At 42.1% G+C, this 22,359-nt stretch overlaps 1 protein-coding gene across 1 annotated transcript in view; it reads left to right on the forward strand.

Moving 5' to 3' along the window:
* LOC121541165 (mitochondrial fission process protein 1-like) overlaps positions 1-22,031 on the forward strand; it is a 37,019-nt gene extending 14,988 nt beyond the window's left edge. Inside the window, exons 2-4 of the mRNA XM_041850146.1 lie at positions 14,188-14,315; positions 14,925-15,157; positions 20,462-22,031. Coding sequence (XP_041706080.1) covers positions 14,188-14,315; positions 14,925-15,157; positions 20,462-20,534 — 434 coding nt within the window. The 3' untranslated portion in view covers positions 20,535-22,031. The remainder of the gene's footprint in view (positions 1-14,187; positions 14,316-14,924; positions 15,158-20,461) is intronic.
* The last annotated feature ends 328 nt before the right edge of the window (positions 22,032-22,359 follow it).

Here is a 22,359-nt window from a genome sequence, read left to right on the forward strand (position 1 = left end):
TCTTCCAAGTCAAGGTAAGCTTTTGATTTTACTAATTTATTGCCGCCGGTGTAACTGCTAAACTGCTAAATGACTATACACTAAAGTAACTGCATAATTGTAGCAGGTTTACTAACACCTTAGTTTCATTAACTATGTTGACTATGATGTACTTTAGCTAATATGGTGATAAAGATGTAGGCTGTGTGTAGCAGTTATGATATTTGGTTTGGCTTGGAAAGTTTTTTTTGCCTGGTCACATACAGCTGTTATGCATTGAAGTCCACAAACGAAGGGAAAAGTTGAGAGGTAGAGAGCACATAGATGCGAGAAGGAATACAACGTGGCTGCTATGAATGTGAACTGTGTTTACGCGTGACCAGGGGTGTATTCTGTTGAAAAACGTTTCTTAAACAGAAGCAAACGGAACGAAATGGGGATAAACATACCTGAATGTGTCCAATAGAAACTCTCGTTTGTAACTGTATTTTTTTTTAAAGGGGGTAGATAACCTTTAAAATTGCAGATAGATTGTAGCTTCCATCAATGTAATTGTCTGCGTCACTTCCTATCCCCCATATATGATTTTGCAAATAGATACAGTTGAAGTCGGAAGTTTACATACATTTAGGTCAGCTTCATTAAAACTAGATTTTCAACCACTCCACAAATGTCTTGTTAACAAACTATAGTTTTGGCAAGTCGGTTAGGACATCTACTTTGTGCATGACACAAGTAATTTGTCCAACAATTGCTTACAGACAGATTATTTCACTTATAATTCACTGTATCACAATTCCAGTGGGTCAGAAGTTTACTAAGTTGACTGTGCCTTTAAACAGCTTGGGAAATTCCAGAAAATGATGTCATGGCTTTAGAAGCTTCTGATAGGCTAATTGACATCATTTGAGTCAATTGGAGGTGTACCTGTGGATGTATTTCAAGGCCTACCTTCAAACTCAGGGCCTCTTTACTTGACATCATGGGAAAATCAAAAGAAATCAGCCAAGACCTCAGAAAAAAAATTGTAGACCTCCACAAGTCTGGTTCATCCTTGGGAGCAATTTCCAAACGCCTGAAGGTACCACGTTCATCTGTACAAACAATAGTACGCAAGTATAAACACCATGGGACCACGCAGCCGTCATACCGCTCAGGAAGGAGAGGCGTTCTGTCTCCTAGAGATGAACGTACTTTGGTGCGAAAAGTGCAAATAATTCCCGGAACAACAGCAAAGGACCTTGTGAAGATGCTGGAGGAAACAGGTACAAAAGTATTTATATCCACAGTAAAACAAGTCCTATATCGACATAACCTGAAAGGCCGCTCAGCAAGGAAGAAGCCACTGCTCCAAAACCACCATAAAAAAGCCAGACTACATTTTGCAACTGCACATGGGGACAAAGATTGTACTTTTTGGAGAAATGTCCTCTGGTCTGATGAAACAAAAATATAACTGTTTGCCCATAATGACCATTGTTATGTTTGGAGGAAAGGGGGGGGCTTGCAAGCCGAAGAACACCATCCCAACCGTGAAGCACGGGAGTGGCAGCATCATGCTGTGGGGGTGCTTTGCTGCAGGAGGGACTTGTGCACTTCACAAAATAGATGGCATCATGAGTAAGGAAAATGATGTGGATATATTGAAGCAACATCTCAAGACATCAGTCAGGAAGTTAAAGCTTGGTCGCAAATGGTTCTTCCAAATGGACAATGACACCAAGCATACTTCCAAAGTTGTGGCAAAATGGCTTAAGGACAACAAAGTCAAGGTATTGGAGTGGCCATCACAAAGCCCTGACCCCAATCCTATAGGAAATTTGTGGGCAGAACTGAAAAAGCATGTGCGAGCAAGGAGGCCTACAAACCTGACTCCGTTACACCAGCTCTGTCAGGAGGAATGGGCCAAAATTCACCCAACTTATTGTGGGAAGCTTGTGGAAGGCTACCCTAAACGTTTGACCCAAGTTAAACATTTTAAAGGCAATGCTACCAAATACTAATTGAGTGTATGTAAACTTCTGACCCACTGGGAATGTGATGAAAGAAATAAAAGCTGAAAGAAATCATTCTCTCTACTATTACTCTGACATTTCACATTCTTAAAATGAAGTGGTGATCCTAACTGACCTAAGACAGGGAATTTTTCCTAGGATTAAATGTCAGGAATTGTGAAAAACTGAGTTTAAATGCAGTGGCGGCTGGTGAAAAATATTCTCGGTGGGGCTGTGCCATACTTTTTTTTTCCTGTAACCATCGCGATATATTTTAACACAAACTGCAGGACAGCAGTGCTCAGTGAAACATTCAGTAATTATTTAATGCCAATATTAAAAAGTTGAGGCATTCTTACACAAAAACATATTACACAAACCCAAGCCTTTCATTTGCATTTAAAGTGAACTTTTCACCATTGGTAGTAAACAGGCAACGCAACAGGCATGCTGTCAGAACAGAGTGGAAAGTGGACAATAACATGAAATTATTATAAAGTTTATAGGAAATCTTACACTGTATAAAAGGATGTATAATATAGAAATGGATATCAAGTGGATGAACTCAAACCTTTGACTGGAAGAATAGCATACAGTATTTTATGATCATACTAAATGTGACTAATTGTTAATGTGCTCCAGAACTGCAACAATTAATTGATACAAAACAACATATATACAGTAATATTAGCAAAGACACTATTAAGACTTTCTAGAGTACCATATATAACTGGATTTTTTATGCTAAGGTCAACTATATACAAAGAAACATGCGGCCAGAGCTGCTCTGTGTGTGTGTGTCTGTCATCTTATTTGTACAGGAATTTTGCCCGTCTGTCCTTCTGAGTGGCAAACCTCTCAATGACCCTTTGATTAAAGTCAGGAATGTCCCTGACAAGTTTCTTCTCCATGGAGAGCATGGCCAGAGCGTTCAGGCGATCCTGTGTCATGCTGTTTCTCAGGAAGGTCTTGATCCTTTTCAGTGTAGAGAAGCACCTTTCTGACTCAGCAGTTGTCATGGGTGTGGTGATGAGGATCTTGAGGAGGCTGGCAGTCTCTGTGAAAGTGCTCTGAAGGTTGTTCTCCATGAAGAACTGGTACAGGGGCACTGCACCACTACAAGCCTTGAACTCACTGTTCTCATAGATGAGGGACAGTTCGGTTTTGAGCTTGGCCTTGTTCAACATGGGGTACGCCTCCACGGTTGTTTCAAGCGCTGTATCGGGGAACTTCACACTGTGTTGTGGGAACAACTCTCCGTGCAATAGTGTTGCGCTGATGAGGTGCTGGGTGAAGGAGAACCTCTCTTTGGCATGACTCAGGATGGTATCACATACCTGTAAAAGATACATCATCAGCTTTAATTTGCAATTAAGCTATTTTGATGCAAGTGATCCTGACTGACACATGCCTATGTCCAACTCAAGTATATGATTACCAAGGTGCTGATTGTTCAGGGTTTTGGCTACATACTACCAGGCCTGAAAAAAGTTCTAGGGGGAAAACACTGACAATTACATCACAACTTACCTCTATAGCCAACCTCTGTTGTTCTCCTGGTCCCAGCATCCTCCGTCGCTTGATGGGCTGTTGCTGCTCGTCAGATGCGCTGTCCCCACACAAAGAGGGAATTGAGGCCCTGGGTCCAAAAAATAAAGTTTAATTTGATAACTTGCAATCAGACTTCTTAACTCACTGTAATTCCCCCCTCAACACACAACCAGTGACTTTTATATATATATATATATATATATATATATATATATATATATATATATATATATATATGACAGACAGACAGACAGACAGACAGACAGTGTGTATATACACACAAACTATGTCTAGTAACTGCTTTTAACCTGTGATGTACATAATTAACTGATGTTATTACGTTTTAAAGCCTTTTTCTATTACATTTGTGAGAGGGATGCAACATCATTTTGTTCTGCTGTGCACTTAGCAATAAAGTTAATCTTCAATAACAACTAGGCCTCTTCTAGAAATTGACCTGGTGGACACCTGAATAATTATTACAAACTGTGTAGTACTTTCCTGCATTATTATCAACGTCTGATTGTGTCTTCTCTTTCCTTTTAAAATACTAAAACAAATATAATTGTGACGGCTCTATGATAATCACTCACTTTGATGACCAGACACATTTAGGCTTTTAAACTGTTGTAAGTGAACTATTCATCTTTCTAACAACATCTTTATCAGCCAATAGTAAATATAGTTATTTACCTGATTGTTAGCATGCTGTCTGTGAACCTCTGGACAAGTGCTTTAATGAAGACAGGGTCGATGTTCCTCTTCTGCAGCTGGCTGAAAAGCATGTCCACATTTGGCATGATCTTGTGGAACAGTGCCAGGAAAAAACAGAAAGCCTCGTCTTCGAGCATCCTCACAAAGCCCCCCGCCTCTCTGACAGTCGGGGCATCAAAGTTCCCAGAGTCTCTGATGGTCTGGAAACACGTTAGGAGGTCATCCCTGTACTCGTACACAGTGTTTACAGCGCGACTGTGGAAGTTCCACCGTGTTGTAGAGGCTCTGGGAGTCTATGCGCAACCACTTCGTCAAGCACGGTGGTTCGCTTGGGAGACCTGGAGAAGAAAGCAGAAAATCCTGCAAGGTCGGAAAAGAAAGTGCCGATCCTGGGGATGCGTGAAGTAGCCTGCTGCATGATGAGGTTCAGCTGATGTGCATAGCAGTGGACGTAGTGCGCATTTTCGTACACATCCACTATTTTACGCTGCACTCCGCCGGTGGCTCCCCTCATCACACTTGCTCCGTCGTAAGCCTGGGCAATAAGTTTGGCCTTTTGTCCATGTGAGAGTATGGTGCTGAGCCTCTCCAGCAGCGCTGTAGCGATGGTGTCGGCGGTTGCGTTCTCGATCAAAATGAACTCGAAAAACGCTCTTGGACGTTACTTTTAGCATCGATGTAGCGTATCACAAGCACCAACTGGCAGTGGGTGGAAAGCGTCAGTCGTCTCGTCAGCTTGAATGGCGATAAAATCAGCACTCTTTACTTCCTCCAGGATGTAATCCTTAAGCACTGACAGCATACAGTCCAACAGCTCGTTCTGTATCGTCTTTGACGTGCCCTTAAAAACGGTAGCTGTCTTCAGGTGCTCCTCCAGCACACTGTCGAGGGAGGCAACAAAATCCACTAAGCCCCGGAAAATGCCGGGGGTTGTCCGAGGAGTCAGTCTCCTCGTGCCCACGCAAGGCCAACTCAAAAGCCCCACAGAACTTCACACAATCGATAATTTTGGATAGAATGTGCCTGTTTTTATCCACCTCCTCATTGTGTTTCCTCACCGCAATCCTGTGGCCGTCATCCAGCTGCGTAGCAATGTTCACCCTTCCTAATACAGCTAGCTTTACAGAGTTGTCCATGTGTGCCCTGGTGTTCTCATGTTTCTTTACCTTCTCTGACAGGTGCTTCATATCCCTCACTCCGGTACCTGTCCATGCTGAATCTGACCCCGTCGTTTTAAAAAAGCAAGCACGGAAAGCAAAATAAAGCATTAGCATCAGTGCACCCAGCTAGCCAAGCCTTCCTGGTGTACCAGCTACGGGAGAAGCCGCGCATATACTGCTTCCCTTTCTCGCTAGCCTGCTGTCTGATTGAGAGGTCAGGTTGATCTGGGCCCAGCTCTTTCACCCGAACTTTCTCTGACAAAGTTCTCCTCTCAAACGGATCTTGGAGGAGAGATTTCACCGAGTTAGGGTTGGGTCTTGGAGGAGTAACGTTTGCGCTCGCCATTGTCGTCTAGTAAAAATGGCGCCACTGGAGCCCGGTCCTTATTTTATCAGGGGCGAGCTTGGGGCGATAAAATAATCGCCCTCCTTGGATTCGAATTAAAATCGCTGATTAGCTACATTTTATGTCATACATTCTTATCTTAAATTAGCAATTGGCTTAACTGCTACGTAGACCCGCCTCCTCGGGGCACTTTCTGTATCGCCCAGAGCTGACGAGGCGTTTGACAGGCAGAGGAAAGGTTGCGAATATGATTTTCTATCATATCTTACACATATTACTGTGTGCATTCCATATTTCAAACACACAAATATTGACATACTGATGTTTTTATTATTATTATTATTATTTTTATTTATTTTTTATTTTATTTTTTAAAATAATTTTATTTAAGGGGGCGGCGCCCTAGCGCCCTCTATCGGCCAGCCGCCACTGTTTAAATGTATTTGGCTAAGGTGTATGTAAACTTCAGACTTCAACTGTATACACTACCAGTCAAAAGTTTGGACACACCTACTCATTCCAGGGTTTTTCTTTAATTTTAGTATTTTCTACATTGTAGAATAATAGTGAAGACATCAAAACTATGAAATAACACATATGGAATCATGTAGTAACCAAAAAAGTGTTAAACATATCAAAATATATTTGAGATTTTTCAAATAGCCACCATTTGCCTTGATGACAACTTTGCACACTCTTGGCATTCTCTCAACCAGCTTTATGAGGTAGTCACCTGGAATGCATTTCAGTTAACAGGTGTGCCTTTTTAAAAGTTAATTTGTAGAATTTCTTTCCTTAATGCGTTTGAGGCAATCAGTTGTGTTGTGACAAGGTAGGGGGGTATACAGAAGATAGCCCTATTTGGTAAAAGACCAAGGCCATATTATGTCAAGAACAGCTTAAATAAGCAAAGAGAAACGACAGTCCATCATTACTTTAAGATATGAAGGTCAGTCAATACGGAACATTTCAAGACCTTTGAAAGTTTCTTCAAGTGCAGTTGCAAAAACCATAAAGTGCTATGAGGAAACTGGCTCTCATGACGACCGCCACAGGAATGGAAGACCCAGAGTTACCTCTGCTGCAGACGATAAGTTTATTAGAGTTACCAGCCTCAGAAATTGCAGCCCAAATAAATGCTTCACAGAGTTCAATTAACAGACACATCTCAACATCAACTGTTCAGAGGGGACTGTGTGAATCAGGCCTTCATGGTCGAATTGCTGCAAAGAAACCACTACTAAAGGACACCAATAAGAAGAAGAGACCTGCTCGAGCCAAGAAACACAAGCAATGGACATTAGACTGGTGGAAATGTGTTATTTGGTCTGGAGTCCAAATGTGAGATTTTTGGTTCTAACCACCGTGTCTTTGTGAGACACGGTGAGGGTGAACAGATGATCTCCGCATGTTTATTTCCCAACGTAAAGCATGGAGGAGAAGGTGTTATGGTGTGGGGGTGCTTTGCTGGTGACACTGTCTGCGATTTATTTAGAATTCAAGGCACACTTAACCAGCATGGCTACCACAGCATTCTGCAGCGATATCTGCAGTTTGGGCTAAGTGGGACTATCATTTGTTTTTCAACAGGACAATGACCCAACACACCTCCAGGCTGTATAAGGGCTATTTTACCAAGAAGGAGAGTGATGGAGTGCTGCATTAGATGACCTGGCCTCCACAATCCCTCGACCTCAACCAAATTGAGATGGTTTGGGATGAGTCGGACGGCAGAGTGAAGGAAAAGCAGCCAACAAGTGCTCAGCATATGTGGGAACTCCTTCAAGACTGTTGGAAAAGCATTCCAGGTGAAGCTGGTTGAGAGAATGCCAAGAGTGTGCAAAGCTGTAATCAAGGCAAAGAGTGGCTATTTGAAGAATCTCAAATATAAAATATATTTTAATTTGATTAACACTTTTTTTGGTTACTACATGATTCAATTTGTGTTGGCCCATTCCTCCTGACAGAGCTGGTGTAACTGAGTCAGGTTTGTAGGCTCCTTGCTCGCACATGCTTTTTCAGTTCTGCCCACACATTTTCTATAGGACTGAGGTCAGGGCTTTGTGATGGCCACTCCAATACCTTGACTTTGTTGTCCATTTTGCCACAACTTTGGAAGTATGCTTGGGGTCATTGTCCATTTGAAAGACCCATTTGCCACCAAGCTTTAACTTCCTGACTGATGTCTTTGAGATGTTGCTTCAATATATCCACATAATTTTCCTTCCTCATGATTCCATCTATTTTGTGAAGTGCACCAGTCCCTCCTGCAGCAAAGCACCCCCACAGCATGATGCTGCCACCCCCGTGCTTCACGGTTGGGATGGTGTTCTTCGGCTTGCAAGCCTACCCCCTTTTTCCACCAAACATAACAATGGTCATTATGGCCAATCAGTTCTATTTTTGTTTAATCAGACGATGACATTTCTCCAAAAAGTACGATCTTTGCCCCCATGTGCAGTTGCAAACCGTAGTCTGGCTATTTAATTTTCCAAGCTGTTTAAAGGCACGGTCAACTTAGTGTATGTAAACTTCTGACCCACTGGAATTGTGATACAGTTAATTATAAGTGAAATAATCTGTCTGTAAACAATTGTTGGAAAAATTACTTGTGTCATGCACAAAGTATGTGTCCTAACCGACTTGCCAAAACTATAGTTTGTTAAGAAGAAATTTGTGGAGTGGTTGAAAAACAATTTTTAATGACTCCAACCTAAGTGTATGTAAACTTCCGAATTCAACTGTGTGTATGTGTGTATATATATATATATATATATATATATATATTCCTTTAAAAAATATATATTTTACTTTTACTTTCTAACCCTACCACCCCTCCCCTAATTGGAGTAAACTAGTGAACAACAACGCTTAGGCCTCTACTTCCAGCTTATACATACTATATACATTTTATGAATACAGTCTATTTTACAGTAGTTCTATTTTGAATGTGTCACTGTCTGTCACCTCAACATTTTCTCTCGACCTGTGTGCACCTACGTTGTAATCTGTAATGCATAGGCTTGGTTATAGCAACCTCATGATGGGTATAGGGAAAATTTCTAGTATCATGTGGTAGCCTAAACCTATCGATGTTACAATGAACTGGATGAATGGAATATGAATGACTGTCATCCAATATACTGTAATAGAAATAAGGCCATGCTCATAAAAAAAATTGTCCTCCTTCATCTTAAACTGCATTGACTGCCACTGGGCCCACGACATGGTTTATGAAATCACAAAATTTGACCCGTCAATCCACGATATATATTTTAAAAAATGTAGCTCCAGTAATATGAGTCATAACTTCTGAACAGTTTGCCTAGCCTAGTTATATGACAGAAGTAGCAAAGTACCTCAAGTCCACAAAGATTTCATCCACAGAGTTGAGCGCAGGCTAGAGTTTGAGATGAACCTCAGACACCTTTGAGTCGCTATGCAGTCGATACATTTTTGTAATTCTTAAACCCTTATCGTGTACCTATGTTTGTCCTCTGTTGTTGCGTGCATTTCTTTGTTTTCTGAAATCCGAACACTAGTCTGCGCTCAACTCCGTGGATGAAATCATTGTGGATTTGAGGTACTTGCCTATGACGGAAGTTGAGTCAGACTTGGCCGTTCTCATGGTTCTCACATGTGAGTTCTCACAGGTGAAGCGCAAAAGGAAGTGAATGCTGCTGCTACCCCGCTCTCCAACCAAGGTGCATGAATTGAGGAGAAAACTAGAGTGAAGTGAAAATTCAGCAACTCTTGGAGGACAGTGGAAGTTGATAAAAGTATTTATTTATTGTTCTTAGTAAAATAACGCATTATGGCCCTTACGGGCTTTCCAGACAGGAAGCGGCGGCGGCGTTTCCCATACATTTTCAATGGAGCTAGCTAGGCGGGGGGCGGAATTGTATCCAGGATATATTTTGGAGAACTCCGCTCCGCCCCATCGTCGTCTTCTTCTTTGGTATATTGGCAATCGCACAATTTAATGTGCATTCTGCCACCTACTGTGCGGGATGGAAACAGGATTCCCCAAAATGGAACAAAATAACAAAACAACTACCAAACTAACAAAAAATAAATAAACTAAATCAAACAACTTCTCTGTTAATAAAAATATATCAGATCCCTACACAGGCTCAAGGGGAACCTGGGAGGGCAGGTCTTCCGGCGCCAGTACCCCTTGCAAGTCTTCACATGTAAATCCCTTAAGTCCCAAAAACGTTCCTGCCGCAGCCATATTAATGTCCAGTTTCTTAGAGACTTGTGCCGTACAGTTTATAACTGTGGCAATGATCACCACAAAATCCACATTTTTAACATACAGGGTATCTATTATTATATTTTTGTTTGTACTTTTCACCCCCTTTTTCTCCCCAATTTCGTGATATCCAATTGGTAGTTACAGTCTTGGCCCATCACTGCAACTCCTGTACGGACTCGGGAGAGGTGAAGGTCGAGAGCCATGCGTCCTCCGAAACACGAACCCGCACTGCTTCTTGACACACTGCTCGCTTAACCCGGAAGCCAGCCACACTGATGTGTCGGAGGAAACACTGTACAGCTGGCGACCGAAGTCAGCGTGCATGCGCCCGGCCCGCCACAAGGAGTTGCTAGAGCGCGATGGGACAAGGACATCCCGGCCGGCCAAACCCTCCCCTAACCCGGACGACGCTGGGCCAATTGTGCGCCGCCTCGTGGGTCTCCCGGTCACGGCATGCTGCGACACAGCCTGGGATCGAACCCGGGTCTGTAGTGAAGCCTCTAGCACTGCGATTCAGTGCCTTAGACTGCTGCGCACTCGGGAGGCCTCACACATCTTTTGACTGTCAGCAAACATTTACTACAGGCTGTGGTGCATCCACTACCATATCTTCACTAGCATCACTTGTTTTCTAAATTATTTTAATCGCCTCTGCATAGGAGATTTGATTGACCGCTCTAACTTTTGCCACCTCAATCTCCTTCACCCTTACAGGGCACTCCAGGAACTCGGGATCATGATCCCCACCACAATTGCAACACCGTTGTTCTTCAATATACTCTGTCCGTCTGCACACACTTGAAACATGGCCAAATCCTTTACAATTCTTACACTGCAATGGATTGGAGATGAAAGCTCTTACAGCGTATCTTACATAACCAAGCTTCACATGCGTAGGTATTTGCTCTTTATCAAAAAACAACAGGACTGACAGAGTCTTATTTTTCTCCATTCACCCAGCGGGTCAGACGCCGGGCACCAACGATACCAGGAATTATCTTCAGGGTTTCAACCTGAACATCCGTCGTCACCCCTGAGATGACTCCTTTGACTGGTGCTCTACTCTGAAGTTCAAAACACAAAACTTCTGTTAATTAATCAAAATAAGACCACTCCTGGTCACTCTGACAGACTCCACTTTTCCCAGCGCATACTTCACAATTTGACACCTCAAACAGGTCTCCCACATATGCATCCTTACTCAACAAATGCATCCCAACAAGAAGCGAATCCTCCACTCCAATTTTAGACAATTTCCTTTTTGTTCCAGTTTTCGATACTACTGATTTCCATTCAGAACATTTGTCTTCACCAACTTTGCTTGACGCGCTGCTTGATTGAAACTCATCATCCACTTCCGCCATCTTTCCCCGGCTTGTCGCTCGCTCCGCCCCATCGCTTCCTGTCTGGAAAGCCCTTATAGGGTTTTACGGAATGAAACAATTTGGGAAGCTTTTATATATTTCAAAATGGTCTCCTATGGGTTCACGGACCAATCAGAATGGGAATACAACAAAACGTGATTGGTAAATGAGTTGCAAAAATGTGACAAATAGGAGGCGATTTGGAAATTATTAAATACATTACATTTTTTATTTTTACATCTGCAATTTACCAAAGAGGGTTCTTAACGAGCAACTGCCCCTAAAACCAACTTCTATTTTAGAAAACAGCCTATGTGGCATCTATATGTGTCAGAAACATTTATTCTACTGTCAAAATTTACTACAAAGTGTAAATAGGATAATTGGTCATAAAGTAAATCTCGTCTAAAACAAGGTTTTGTGAGACTTGTGGTCATGACTGCATCACAATGTAAATGAAGGTTGGATTTGTTTCAGTCCTGCCCACAGCTGGCAGCACACAAGTAATAATCAATTCGGAGTGCAGCTGCATGTGACCCAATAGTAATGCCTGTGGTCAATCTGGGTTAACTTTAGATATCCCTATGGGGCTAGTTGGGGACCATCGGTAAATTAAACAATGTACATGGGACAATATGTTAAAATTCCAATGGCTCCAAATTTCAATGACTTAAACCTCAAACCAACTATACATTTTAGAAATTAATTTACAAATATTGAAAGCATTTAATGACAATTTAAAAGGTTTGCAACATTAAAGTAGTCTCATGTACATTATGTAATTTATTTACACTCCCTAACTAGCCCCAGAGATAGGGTATCCAAAGTCAAACCAACATTGCCAAGGTCGCACACCAGCCAGCTGAAGTTATAGTAATTGGCTAAATTATTTGGCTAACTCTTCCCACCTGCGAACGAGACACCCACGTCAAACCATACCTGAAACTAACTCACGTTTGAATTCAGTCATGGCCAATATAAAAACCAAATCAGGAATTGCAGGCGCCCTGTAAAGAAGCCGTTTCATCAACGTCCACTGTCCTCCAAGAGTTGTTGAATTTCCTGTTCACTCTCTCAATTTATCAACTCATCTCTCCGGCCAAATATTATACAAATGTAACAACAACAGGAGCGCGTCGGCCACAAAACAACTGCTTGTTTGCAACACCACAAATATAATTTTCCCATTCAATGTATTATGTGGATAAATATTTTTCTAAGCACACTGATCAAAATCAATATTCCAGGTCGTACAGCAAAGTATTTTGGAGCATATGCGACCAAGAAGGTCGCGATTATAACCCAGAGTACAACACTATTGATACCATTACCTTTCCTTTGCTGAAAAGCTACAACTGTTTTTCACAGTACTAGCCTATAGGCTGTAAACACAAGGTGATGATTAGGTTTGACTGATTCTCACTCAAAAGTAGCAATGTTTCAAAGTTTGACCGCTATCCCCTTTAATGTAACTTCAGGGTTATCACAAATAGTTCAAAGGACAAATAGATTAACAGGTTGTTGAGACATGTAGTTGATTCTAGTTGTCAACCGATGTCACTAGTTTGCGTTGCCTTGCCTTATGTAAGGAAGCATGTGGCTGCCGGGCTGCCCCCCACGATGAAATCGAGAGGGGTCTGTTCGTTCGTACGTTAGCCACATACGATATCTCAGACAGCACTGGCCCGATTTTAACGAAACGTGGGTGCGTCTTGCCATAGAGACCCGGCAAAATTACACTGATTGGCCAGATGGTGACCTATAAGTTCCGCCATGGTGGATTTTCCGCCATTTTGAATTTCTTGAAAAAACACTTAAAATGCTACTCTTCTGACACCGAATGACCGATCTGCATGAACTTTGACATGTTATCTATGGACAAAGGTCTCTCAACGCAATATTTTCCAGACTAGTACCTAATAAACAGTTGCGTGGTGTGGCACATAAATGCATATCAATCAGTCAAGGATATTCGTATTGTAACTCAATTTGGTACACATTGTAAACACTGTCAAGACTCAACATATGCGAGAACATTCATATCAACCACACGATGGCGCTATAACGGGCACATGTTTATTTGTTTATCTGTTTGACTGGGCCGATTTTGACGAAAGGTGGTTGAATGATGTCTTGCCATAGAGATCCGTCATTTACAAAATTACACTGATTTGTCCAAAGGGGGCGCTGCATCATTCGTGGGGATGACATCGTTACTTTTGCATTGTTTGCTGTTGTATTTGTGCTGTTGCCAGTGTCGTTTGTCTGTTGTCCATTTTGTTTTACATTAATCCCAGCCCCGTCCCCACAGGAGGCCTCTTGCAGTCATTGTAAATAAGAATTTGTTCTTAATTGGCGCTTGCCTGGTTAAATAAAAAAGGCCTACGGATCTAACGTTGGCCTAATGTTTGCCCACAGGGTGGCAGTACAGGTTCAGCAGCAGCCAACAGCTGCAGGAGGAGCTGTGTAAGCGTTCTAATGACAGTCCAAGGGCATTATTAGTCATTCCAACCCTGTTGGAGCAGACGGTGCAAATTGCTCCAAAGGTCACCGCCCATTCTAGGGAACGAGATGTGTCAGGGGGGTTATTGCTGCTAAGCAGAACCCTGAACAAAAGTGTATATTAATGTACCCCCCTTTACATGTCAGAGGTCCAAGAGGGAAATTTGAATTATTATTCTAATACATTATGTTTTACCTCCCCAGCTCTGCTCCGGTGGGGGTTGGCTATGATTTGTTTAGAGGCCTCTCACAACAGCGAGGCAGTTAAAGCCTTAATTGCGCTCGTATCTTACCCTGGCATGTCATCTTGTGCCGACAGGCTATGCCAATGAGGTGGGGGAGGCCTTCCGTGCCCTGGTGCCAGTGAGCGCTGTATGGGCCACATATGCGGTTGCCACCGTGTATGTTTCCGCTGATGCTGTGGACAAGGGGAAGAAGGCTGCTGTGGTAAGGAAGGAGGACATTTTGTGAAAGCAAAGCTCTATGGTCTCATGGGGCGGCAGGTAGCCTAGCAGTTAAGAGTGTTTGGCCAGTAACCGAAAGGTTGCTGGTTCGAATCCCAGAGCCGGCAAGGTGGGAAAATCTGCCGTTCTGCCCTTGAGCAAGGCAGTTCACCTCCAAGATGACGTCGATTAAGGCAGATCCCTGCATCTCTCTGATTCCGAGGGGTTGGATTAAATGCGGAATACACATTTCGGTTGAACGCATTCGGTTGTGCAACTGACTAGGTATCCCCTTTCCCTTCCCCATGTCTTCATTTATATTAACATGAAGTACCATTCTTTTAAGGGGTCATGGAATGTATTAAATCTTTTCAGTTATTGCCCTGTGAAGCATTTATATTATGAACTTGAGATTCCAAACATGAAGAAAACACTCTCTGAATACTGCCAAATGACATCGCCTTTTTCAACACATGCCAAAGGAAAATTGAATGTTTCCAGAAAATCCATAGAGCATGTTTCATTGAACAAAACTCAACTCCCACACTGGAACATAGTGGTCTGAAGCATACAATGTCATACTCCTGTCTTTGTGTCTATCCCTGTTCTGTAGGAGCATGGTGACAACCCAGGGAAGACAACCAAGGTGGCTGTAGCGGTGGTGGACACGTTTGTATGGCAGGCCTTGGCCTCTGTGGCTATCCCAGGCTTCACCATCAACCGTGTGTGTGCCGCCTCTCTCTACCTCCTAGGAAGAACCACGCGCCTGCCCCTCTCTGTACGCAAGTGGACCACCACGGCCATCGGCCTCTCCACCATCCCCTTCATCATCCACCCCATCGACAGGTCAGTGTGTGTGTGTTGGTGGGGGGGAGGGGTTGTGTGTGTGTGTGTGTGTGGTGTGTGTGTGTGTGTGTGTGTGTGTGTGTGTGTGTGTACATATATGCCAGATATACACTGAGTGTACAAAACATTATGAATCCAGGTGAAATTTACATGGACTGTGTGTGTTTGCCATTCAGAGGGTAAATGGGTAAGACAAAATATTTAAGTGCCTTTAACGGGGTATGGTAGTAGGTGCCAGGTGCACCGGTTTGTGTCAAGAACTGCAACGCTGCTGGGTTTTTCACACTCAAGTTTCCCGTGTGTATCAAGAATGGTCCACCACCCAAAGGACATCACACAACTGTGGAAAGCATTGGAGACAACATGGGCCAGCATCTCTGTGGAACGCTTTTGACACGTTGTAGAGTCCATGCCCCAACTCAATATTAGGAAGGTGTTCTTAATGTTTTGTACACTCCGTGTATGCGTCAGGGGACAGTGAAGGACTGTGTATGTTCGAGAGAGAGCATGATAAACGTGTGTGAGAAAGAAAGGAGATAGAGCGAGAGAAACTCTGCGTGTGAGAGGGAGGAAGAAATAAGAGTAGAGTGTGTACTTAGGCACGTTTGCAAATCAATGTTTATGGCCCAAGTGTGCCAAGGTATTAGTTTGCAGTTAAACATCTCAGCCTGCCTGTGTTTGTGTCCACCAGCCCATTGAGAGGAAAAATTCCCACATTATCTTAGTAAACAACAATACCTTTTTTAAATGTATGCATCAATTTACAGTGCCTTGCAAAAGTATTCATCCCCCTTGGCGTTTTTCCTATGTTGTTGCATTACAACCTGTAATTTAAATGGATTTTTATTTGGATTTCATGTCATGTACATACACAAAATAGTCCAAATTCGTGAAGTGAAATGAAAAAAATAACTTGTTTCAAGAAATTATAGAAAATAAATAATGGAAAAGTGGTGCTTGCATATGTATTCACCCCCTTTGCTATGAAGCCCCTAAATAAGATCTGGTGCAACCAATTACCTTCAGAAGTCACATAATTAGTTAAATAAAGTCCACCTATGTGCAATCTAAGTGTCACATGATCTCAGTATATACAGTGGGGAAAAAAAGTATTTAGTCAGCCACCAATGGTGCAAGTTCTCCCACTTAAAAAGATGAGAGAGGCCTGTAATTTTCATCATAGGTACACGTCAACTATGACAGACAAAATGAGGAAAAAAAATCCAGAAAATCACATTGTAGGATTTTTAATGAATTTATTTGCAAATTATGGTGGAAAATAAGTATTTGGTCAATAACAAAATGTTCTCAATACTTTGTTATATACCCTTTGTTGGCAATGACACAGGTCAAACGTTTTCTGTAAGTCTTCACAAGGTTTTCGCACACTGTTGCTGTTATTTTGGCCCATTCCTCCATGCAGATCTCCTCTAGAGCAGTGATGTTATGGGGCTGTCACTGGGCAACACGGACTTTCAACTCCCTCCAAAGATTTTCTATGGGGTTGAGATCTGGAGACTGGCTAGGCCACTCCAGGACCTTGAAATGCTTCTTACGAAGCCACTCCTTCGTTGCCCGGGCGGTGTGTTTGGGATCATTGTCATGCTGAAAGACCCAGCCACGTTTCATCTTCAATGCCCTTGCTGATGGAAGGAGGTTTTCACTCAAAATCTCACATAACATGGCCCCATTCATTCTTTCCTTTACACGGATCAGTCGTCCTGGTCCCTTTGCAGGAAAACAGCCCCAAAGCATGATGTTTCCACCCCCATGCTTCACAGTAGGTATGGTGTTCTTTGGATGCAACTCAGCATTCTTTGTCTTCCAAACACGACGAGTTTAGTTTTTACCAAAAAGTTCTATTTTGGTTTCATCTGACCATATGACATTCTCCCAATCCTCTTCTGGATCATCCAAATGCACTCTAGCAAACTTCAGACGGGCCTGGACATGTAGTGGCTTAAGCAGGGGGACACGTCTGGCACTGCAGGATTTGAGTCCCTGGCGGCGTAGTGTGTTACTGATGGTAGGCTTTGTTACTTTGGTCCCAGCTCTCTGCAGATCATTCACTAGGTCCCCCCCGTGTGGTTCTGGGATTTTTGCTCACCGTTCTTGTGATCATTTTGACCCCACGGGGTGAGATCTTGCGTGGAGCCCCAGATCGAGGGAGATTATCAGTGGTCTTGTATGTCTTCCATTTCCTAATAATTGCTCCCACAGTTGATTTCTTCAAACCAAGCTGCTTACCTATTGCAGATTCAGTCTTCCCAGCCTGGTGCAGGTCTACAATTTTGTTTATGGTGTCCTTTGACAGCTCTTTGGTCTTGGCCATAGTGGAGTTTGGAGTGTGACTGTTTGAGGTTGTGGACAGGTGTCTTTTATACTGATAACAAGTTCAAACAGGTGCCATTAATACAGGTAACGAGTGGAGGACAGAGGAGCCTCTTAAAGAAGAAGTTACAGGTCTGTGAGAGCCAGAAATCTTGCTTGTTTGTAGGTGACCAAATACTTATTTTCCACCATAATTTGCAAATAAATTCATTAAAAATCCTACAATGTGATTTTCTGGAACTTGCACAATTGGTGGCTGACTAAATACTTTTTTCCCCCACTGTATACACCTGTTTTGAAAGGCCACAGAGCCTGCAACACCACTAAGCAAGGGGCACCACCTAGCAAGTGGCACCATGAAGACCAAGGAGCTCTCCAAACAGGTCAGGGACAAAGTTGTGGAGAAGTACAGATCAGGGTTGGGTTATAGAAAATACCAGAAACTTTGAACATCCCATGGAGCACCATTTAAATCCATTATTAAAAATGGAAAGATATGGCACCACAACAAACCTGCCAAGAGAGCGCCGCCCACCAAAACTCACGGACCAGGCAAGGAGGGCATTAATCAGAGAGGCAACAAAGAGGCCAAAGATAACCCTGAAGGAGCTGCAAAGCTCCACAGCAGAGATTGGAGTATCTGTCCATAGGACCACTTTAAGCAGTACACTCCACAGAGCTGGGCTTTACGGAAGAGTGGCCAGAAAAAAAGCCATTGCTTAAAGAAATAAATAAGCAAACACATTTGGTGTTCACCAAAAGGCATGTGGGAGACTCCCCAAACATATGGAAGAAGGTACTCTGGTCAGATGAGACTAAAATTGAGCTTTTTGGCCATCAAGGAAAACGCTATGTCTGGCGCAAACCCAACACCTCTCATCACCCCAAGAACACCATCCCCACAGTGATGCATGGTGGTTGCAGCATCATGCTGTGGGGATGTTTTTCATCGGCAGGGACTGGGAAACTGGTCAGAATTGAAGGAATGATGGATGGTGCTAAATACAGGGAAATTCTTGAAGGAAACCTGTTTCAGTCTTCCAGAGATTTGAGACTGGGACGGAGGTTCACTTTCCAGCAGGACAATGACCCTAAGCATACTGCTAAAGCAACACTCGAGTGGTTTAAGGGGAAACATTTAAATGTCTTGGAATGGCCTAGTCAAAGCCCAGACCTCAATCCAACTGAGAATCTGTGGTATGACTTAAAGATTGCTGTACACCAGCGGAACCCATCCAACTTGAAGGAGCTGGAGCAGTTTTGCCTTGAAGAATGGGCAAAAATCCCAGTGGCTAGATGTGCCAAGCTTTTAGAGACATATCCCAAGAGACTTGCAGCTGTAATTGCTGCGAAAGGTGGCTCTACAAAGTATTGACTGTGAGGGGGTGAATAGTTATGCACGCTCAAGTTTTCAGTTTTTTGTCTTATTTCTTGTTTGTTTCACAAGAAAAAATATTTTGCATCTTCAAAGTGGTAGGCATGTTGTGTAAATCAAATGATACAAACCCCCCAAAAATCAATTTTAATTCCAGGTTGTAAGGCAACAAAATAGGAAAAATGCCAAGGGGGGTGAATACTTTCGTAAACCACTGTAAGTGTCATATTAGGAGTCGCACACCTTTGCTTTTGGAAGAGAAGCAATGGCCATACTGTCATAGATTTTTTATTTGCTTGGTAGCCTACTTTATGTAGTTTTAGATGTGTAGCCACCATTCTTATTTATCTCAATCCATGAGGTGTCATTGAAGAGGTATATTCAGGGTGCAGTTTGTAGGGGGATGGGAGGGACTCCCCCTCTCTGCTTCTGCCATACCTGTGGACTTCTCCACCTCTGGTATGCATTACATTTATTTACAAATTACTGATCATTGGCTTCATAAAAAAAATGCTGTTTTGTTTTATCACATGAATGCAATTTGATCAGTCGGGAAACCTGCAATTTGGACAGCCCACAGCTTTTCTCAAACAGCTGATTGTTGAGTTGCACGGCTCTCACAAACAGCAGTTCAAATAGTACAACATGCGATTGTGGGAAAAACACTGTTTTGAAAGCAAAATGTCTCTGCTGAAAAGCGGAGAAATTCCAACTCCCTGTTTTGACTCCACTGTTTTACAACCGGAGTATCTTGCATGGCTTTGAGATATAGCCTACACAGTACTTTTTGCATTACATATATCATAAAGCCTTACTTTGATGGCCTAATTTTACCCTAACACAGTGTTGTAATGAAATTCCTGGGTTACAGGCCACATCAGGTCTGCAAGTCACATTATGCTGGCTTGCAAAGTGATGTGTAATTCTTATTGGAATCCAGCCAGAGTTAGGATATCCAACAGTTGGAATTTCTATTCACCTGCATTCAGAATGACAGGGTTAGGAAACTTGATTAAAAAAAACTACCTAAACCATTTAAACTAGAACAACCATTTCAGTAACGGGTGCAATAAATCTATTTAACTGATTGGATTAGTTAGAAAAAGGTATGTTATTTGTCTTTGTGTAGCATCAGATTAATCAATCAATCAATGTACATGCAAAAACCCAGATATTAAAAACAATCCCAAAAAAATCTACCTGCAGTGGAGCATGCTGGGAGATATGATAATGAGGGATGTCGTTTTGATGGGACTGTTTTACTCTACACCAAAACTGGGGGTTATTTTACACCACTGAGTGTTAATTTCACTCTTACAGAGTGAATTTAACGCCTTAATCAAAACTAGAAATGTTACACTGAAAAATCAACACTGGCCTATTTGCTGTGTACGCACCCACGGAGTGCGGCCATTCGCAGTGAGTGCATAGTTAAATTCATATCTATCGGCCTATATGCACTTGGTAATGGCTGTAGGGAGCTAGGACACTTTCTTTAAAAAATTGTAAATAGTAATGTTCTTCACGGTGTCTGAGGTGAGGTCTCATCCTTGCTATCTTCAAACCCTAAAGCCCTTCTCTGTCTCTATGCTCCACAGTGGAGTGGACTTCCTGCTGGACTCCAGCCTGCGTAAGTTCTACCGTCACTCTGCAGGAAAGAAGCACGACTAATAAGGACCACATCCACCCTGTAGCCTGGCCTGGACAGGTTAGCTCTACCAGGAAGTTCACCTTCTCACCCAGACAGGACTTCCTCCCAGGCCAGCTGAAACCTCTGCTGATCACTCTACTAACATCATTGTGAAGCTCAAAGCCAACACAGCAGGGTTACTCAACTCCAGTCCTCCAGGGCCACTGTACTGTGTCTGCCAGTTGTCTATGCCCCTCTGTCTTTCAACCCTATTGTCATCTTTTCATTTTTAACTCCAAGTTAGGGGGACTTATGACTCTTCGGCCCGTCAATGACATTGTATCAGGAAGAAAAGAGATCCAACAGACAGTGTTTCCCTCCAGGACTGGAATTGAATACCCCTGGCTGCTACTGGCCTGCAGTGCCCACCTGTTCATGTTCAGACCTCCACTTGGCGTGTATCCAGGTCGCTCTTGCTGTTAGCCATATTCAGGGAATATTCGGGTCAATGTCATCAACCCTGGCATTGAGAGCCTATTTTCACTACAAGTAAACATTTATCTTTGTTTTTCTGTTTATTTCTGCCTCAGAAAGAATGACTGTCACTTTGAATAAAGCTTGACAGAGTATATTGTGATGCACTTTTCAATGTTCAGTCTTGAGATTAACCTCCAGAGCTTTTTTGCCCCTTGTCATTCAATACCGAGTTGAACAGAATAGATGTTAAGATTCTTTAAGTTTTTGTTAGCACTAAAGATTGTTACTTTGGTGACATCTAAGGTATAGAAAGTAAAGTAATAATTGTGGAACATGGCCTATGCAGAAAGCGTATGAAAGGAATATGCATAAAATACTGTAATTATTGCCAAAGCTACCCATCAGTATACTATGCTGTGCTGCACTATGCAACGAAACCAAGTCATCATATACAAAAATGGGAATTGCGATTGGAATGTGTAAATTGTGACATACTGGGAAGTGTTGCCAATTGTTCATACCCCAGAACTAACATTCAGCAATAATTTGTACTTAAATTCTGTTATGTAAATTTCTGTGTTTGTTATATATTGTTTACTTTTTAGTGAATGTGAAAAAGGCAAAGGCACCAAAACGCAAGCACTTTGTGATAGTTTGTGAATATATTTTCTCTTTCAAATGATTTGTCCACAGTCACAAAATCAAATGTCATACTGTATTTCAATATACATTTTTTTTTATGTATTTATTTTCATGCTGGAAACATAAGGGAATGTTTAACTGTTTGCACATTTTCCTCAAAGATTTAAACATTTAAGAGACACTTATTTTATAACATGTTTAATTTCCAATGTTTTAGCCTTAACATTCAAATATGTTTTCAAACCAGCTACTGAAAACATTTTACATTTTCTTTAGTGTACAAAAAAAGTTAACATATTTTCTTTGACAAAATATAGTAATTTATCATTGAAAGTGAAAGCTATACTAAAATGGGCCACTATCTAGCTATTCCTCTGTTTTGAAACTGTTTTGAAATATACTGTAGAAAAACATAACATATCCTGTATTGTATAAATGAATTAATCAATAATGTATCCTTATTTCTTTCCCCAAGCATTGATATGTGCAAACAATTTTCTACATAGAACATTTTATAAGCGAGAATAAGATTCTTAGTTTTAATGAATGGGCAACCCTTCATACACAGCAAAAACACTGTTGCAGAGAGTAATTGAACTTTAAAAAAATCCATATCACAATACAACATTCCTCTTATGCTGCAGTGTCAGAAACAAAGGAGTAACTATGGATGTGTTATGACAACACACTCACTGGCAACAAGTAGCACAGAACTGTCTCAGTAGCATTCCTCTGGGGAATTATGAT

Source organism: Coregonus clupeaformis, chromosome 27 (genome assembly GCF_020615455.1).
Source record: "Coregonus clupeaformis isolate EN_2021a chromosome 27, ASM2061545v1, whole genome shotgun sequence".
Classification (NCBI taxonomy): Eukaryota; Metazoa; Chordata; class Actinopteri; order Salmoniformes; family Salmonidae; genus Coregonus; species Coregonus clupeaformis.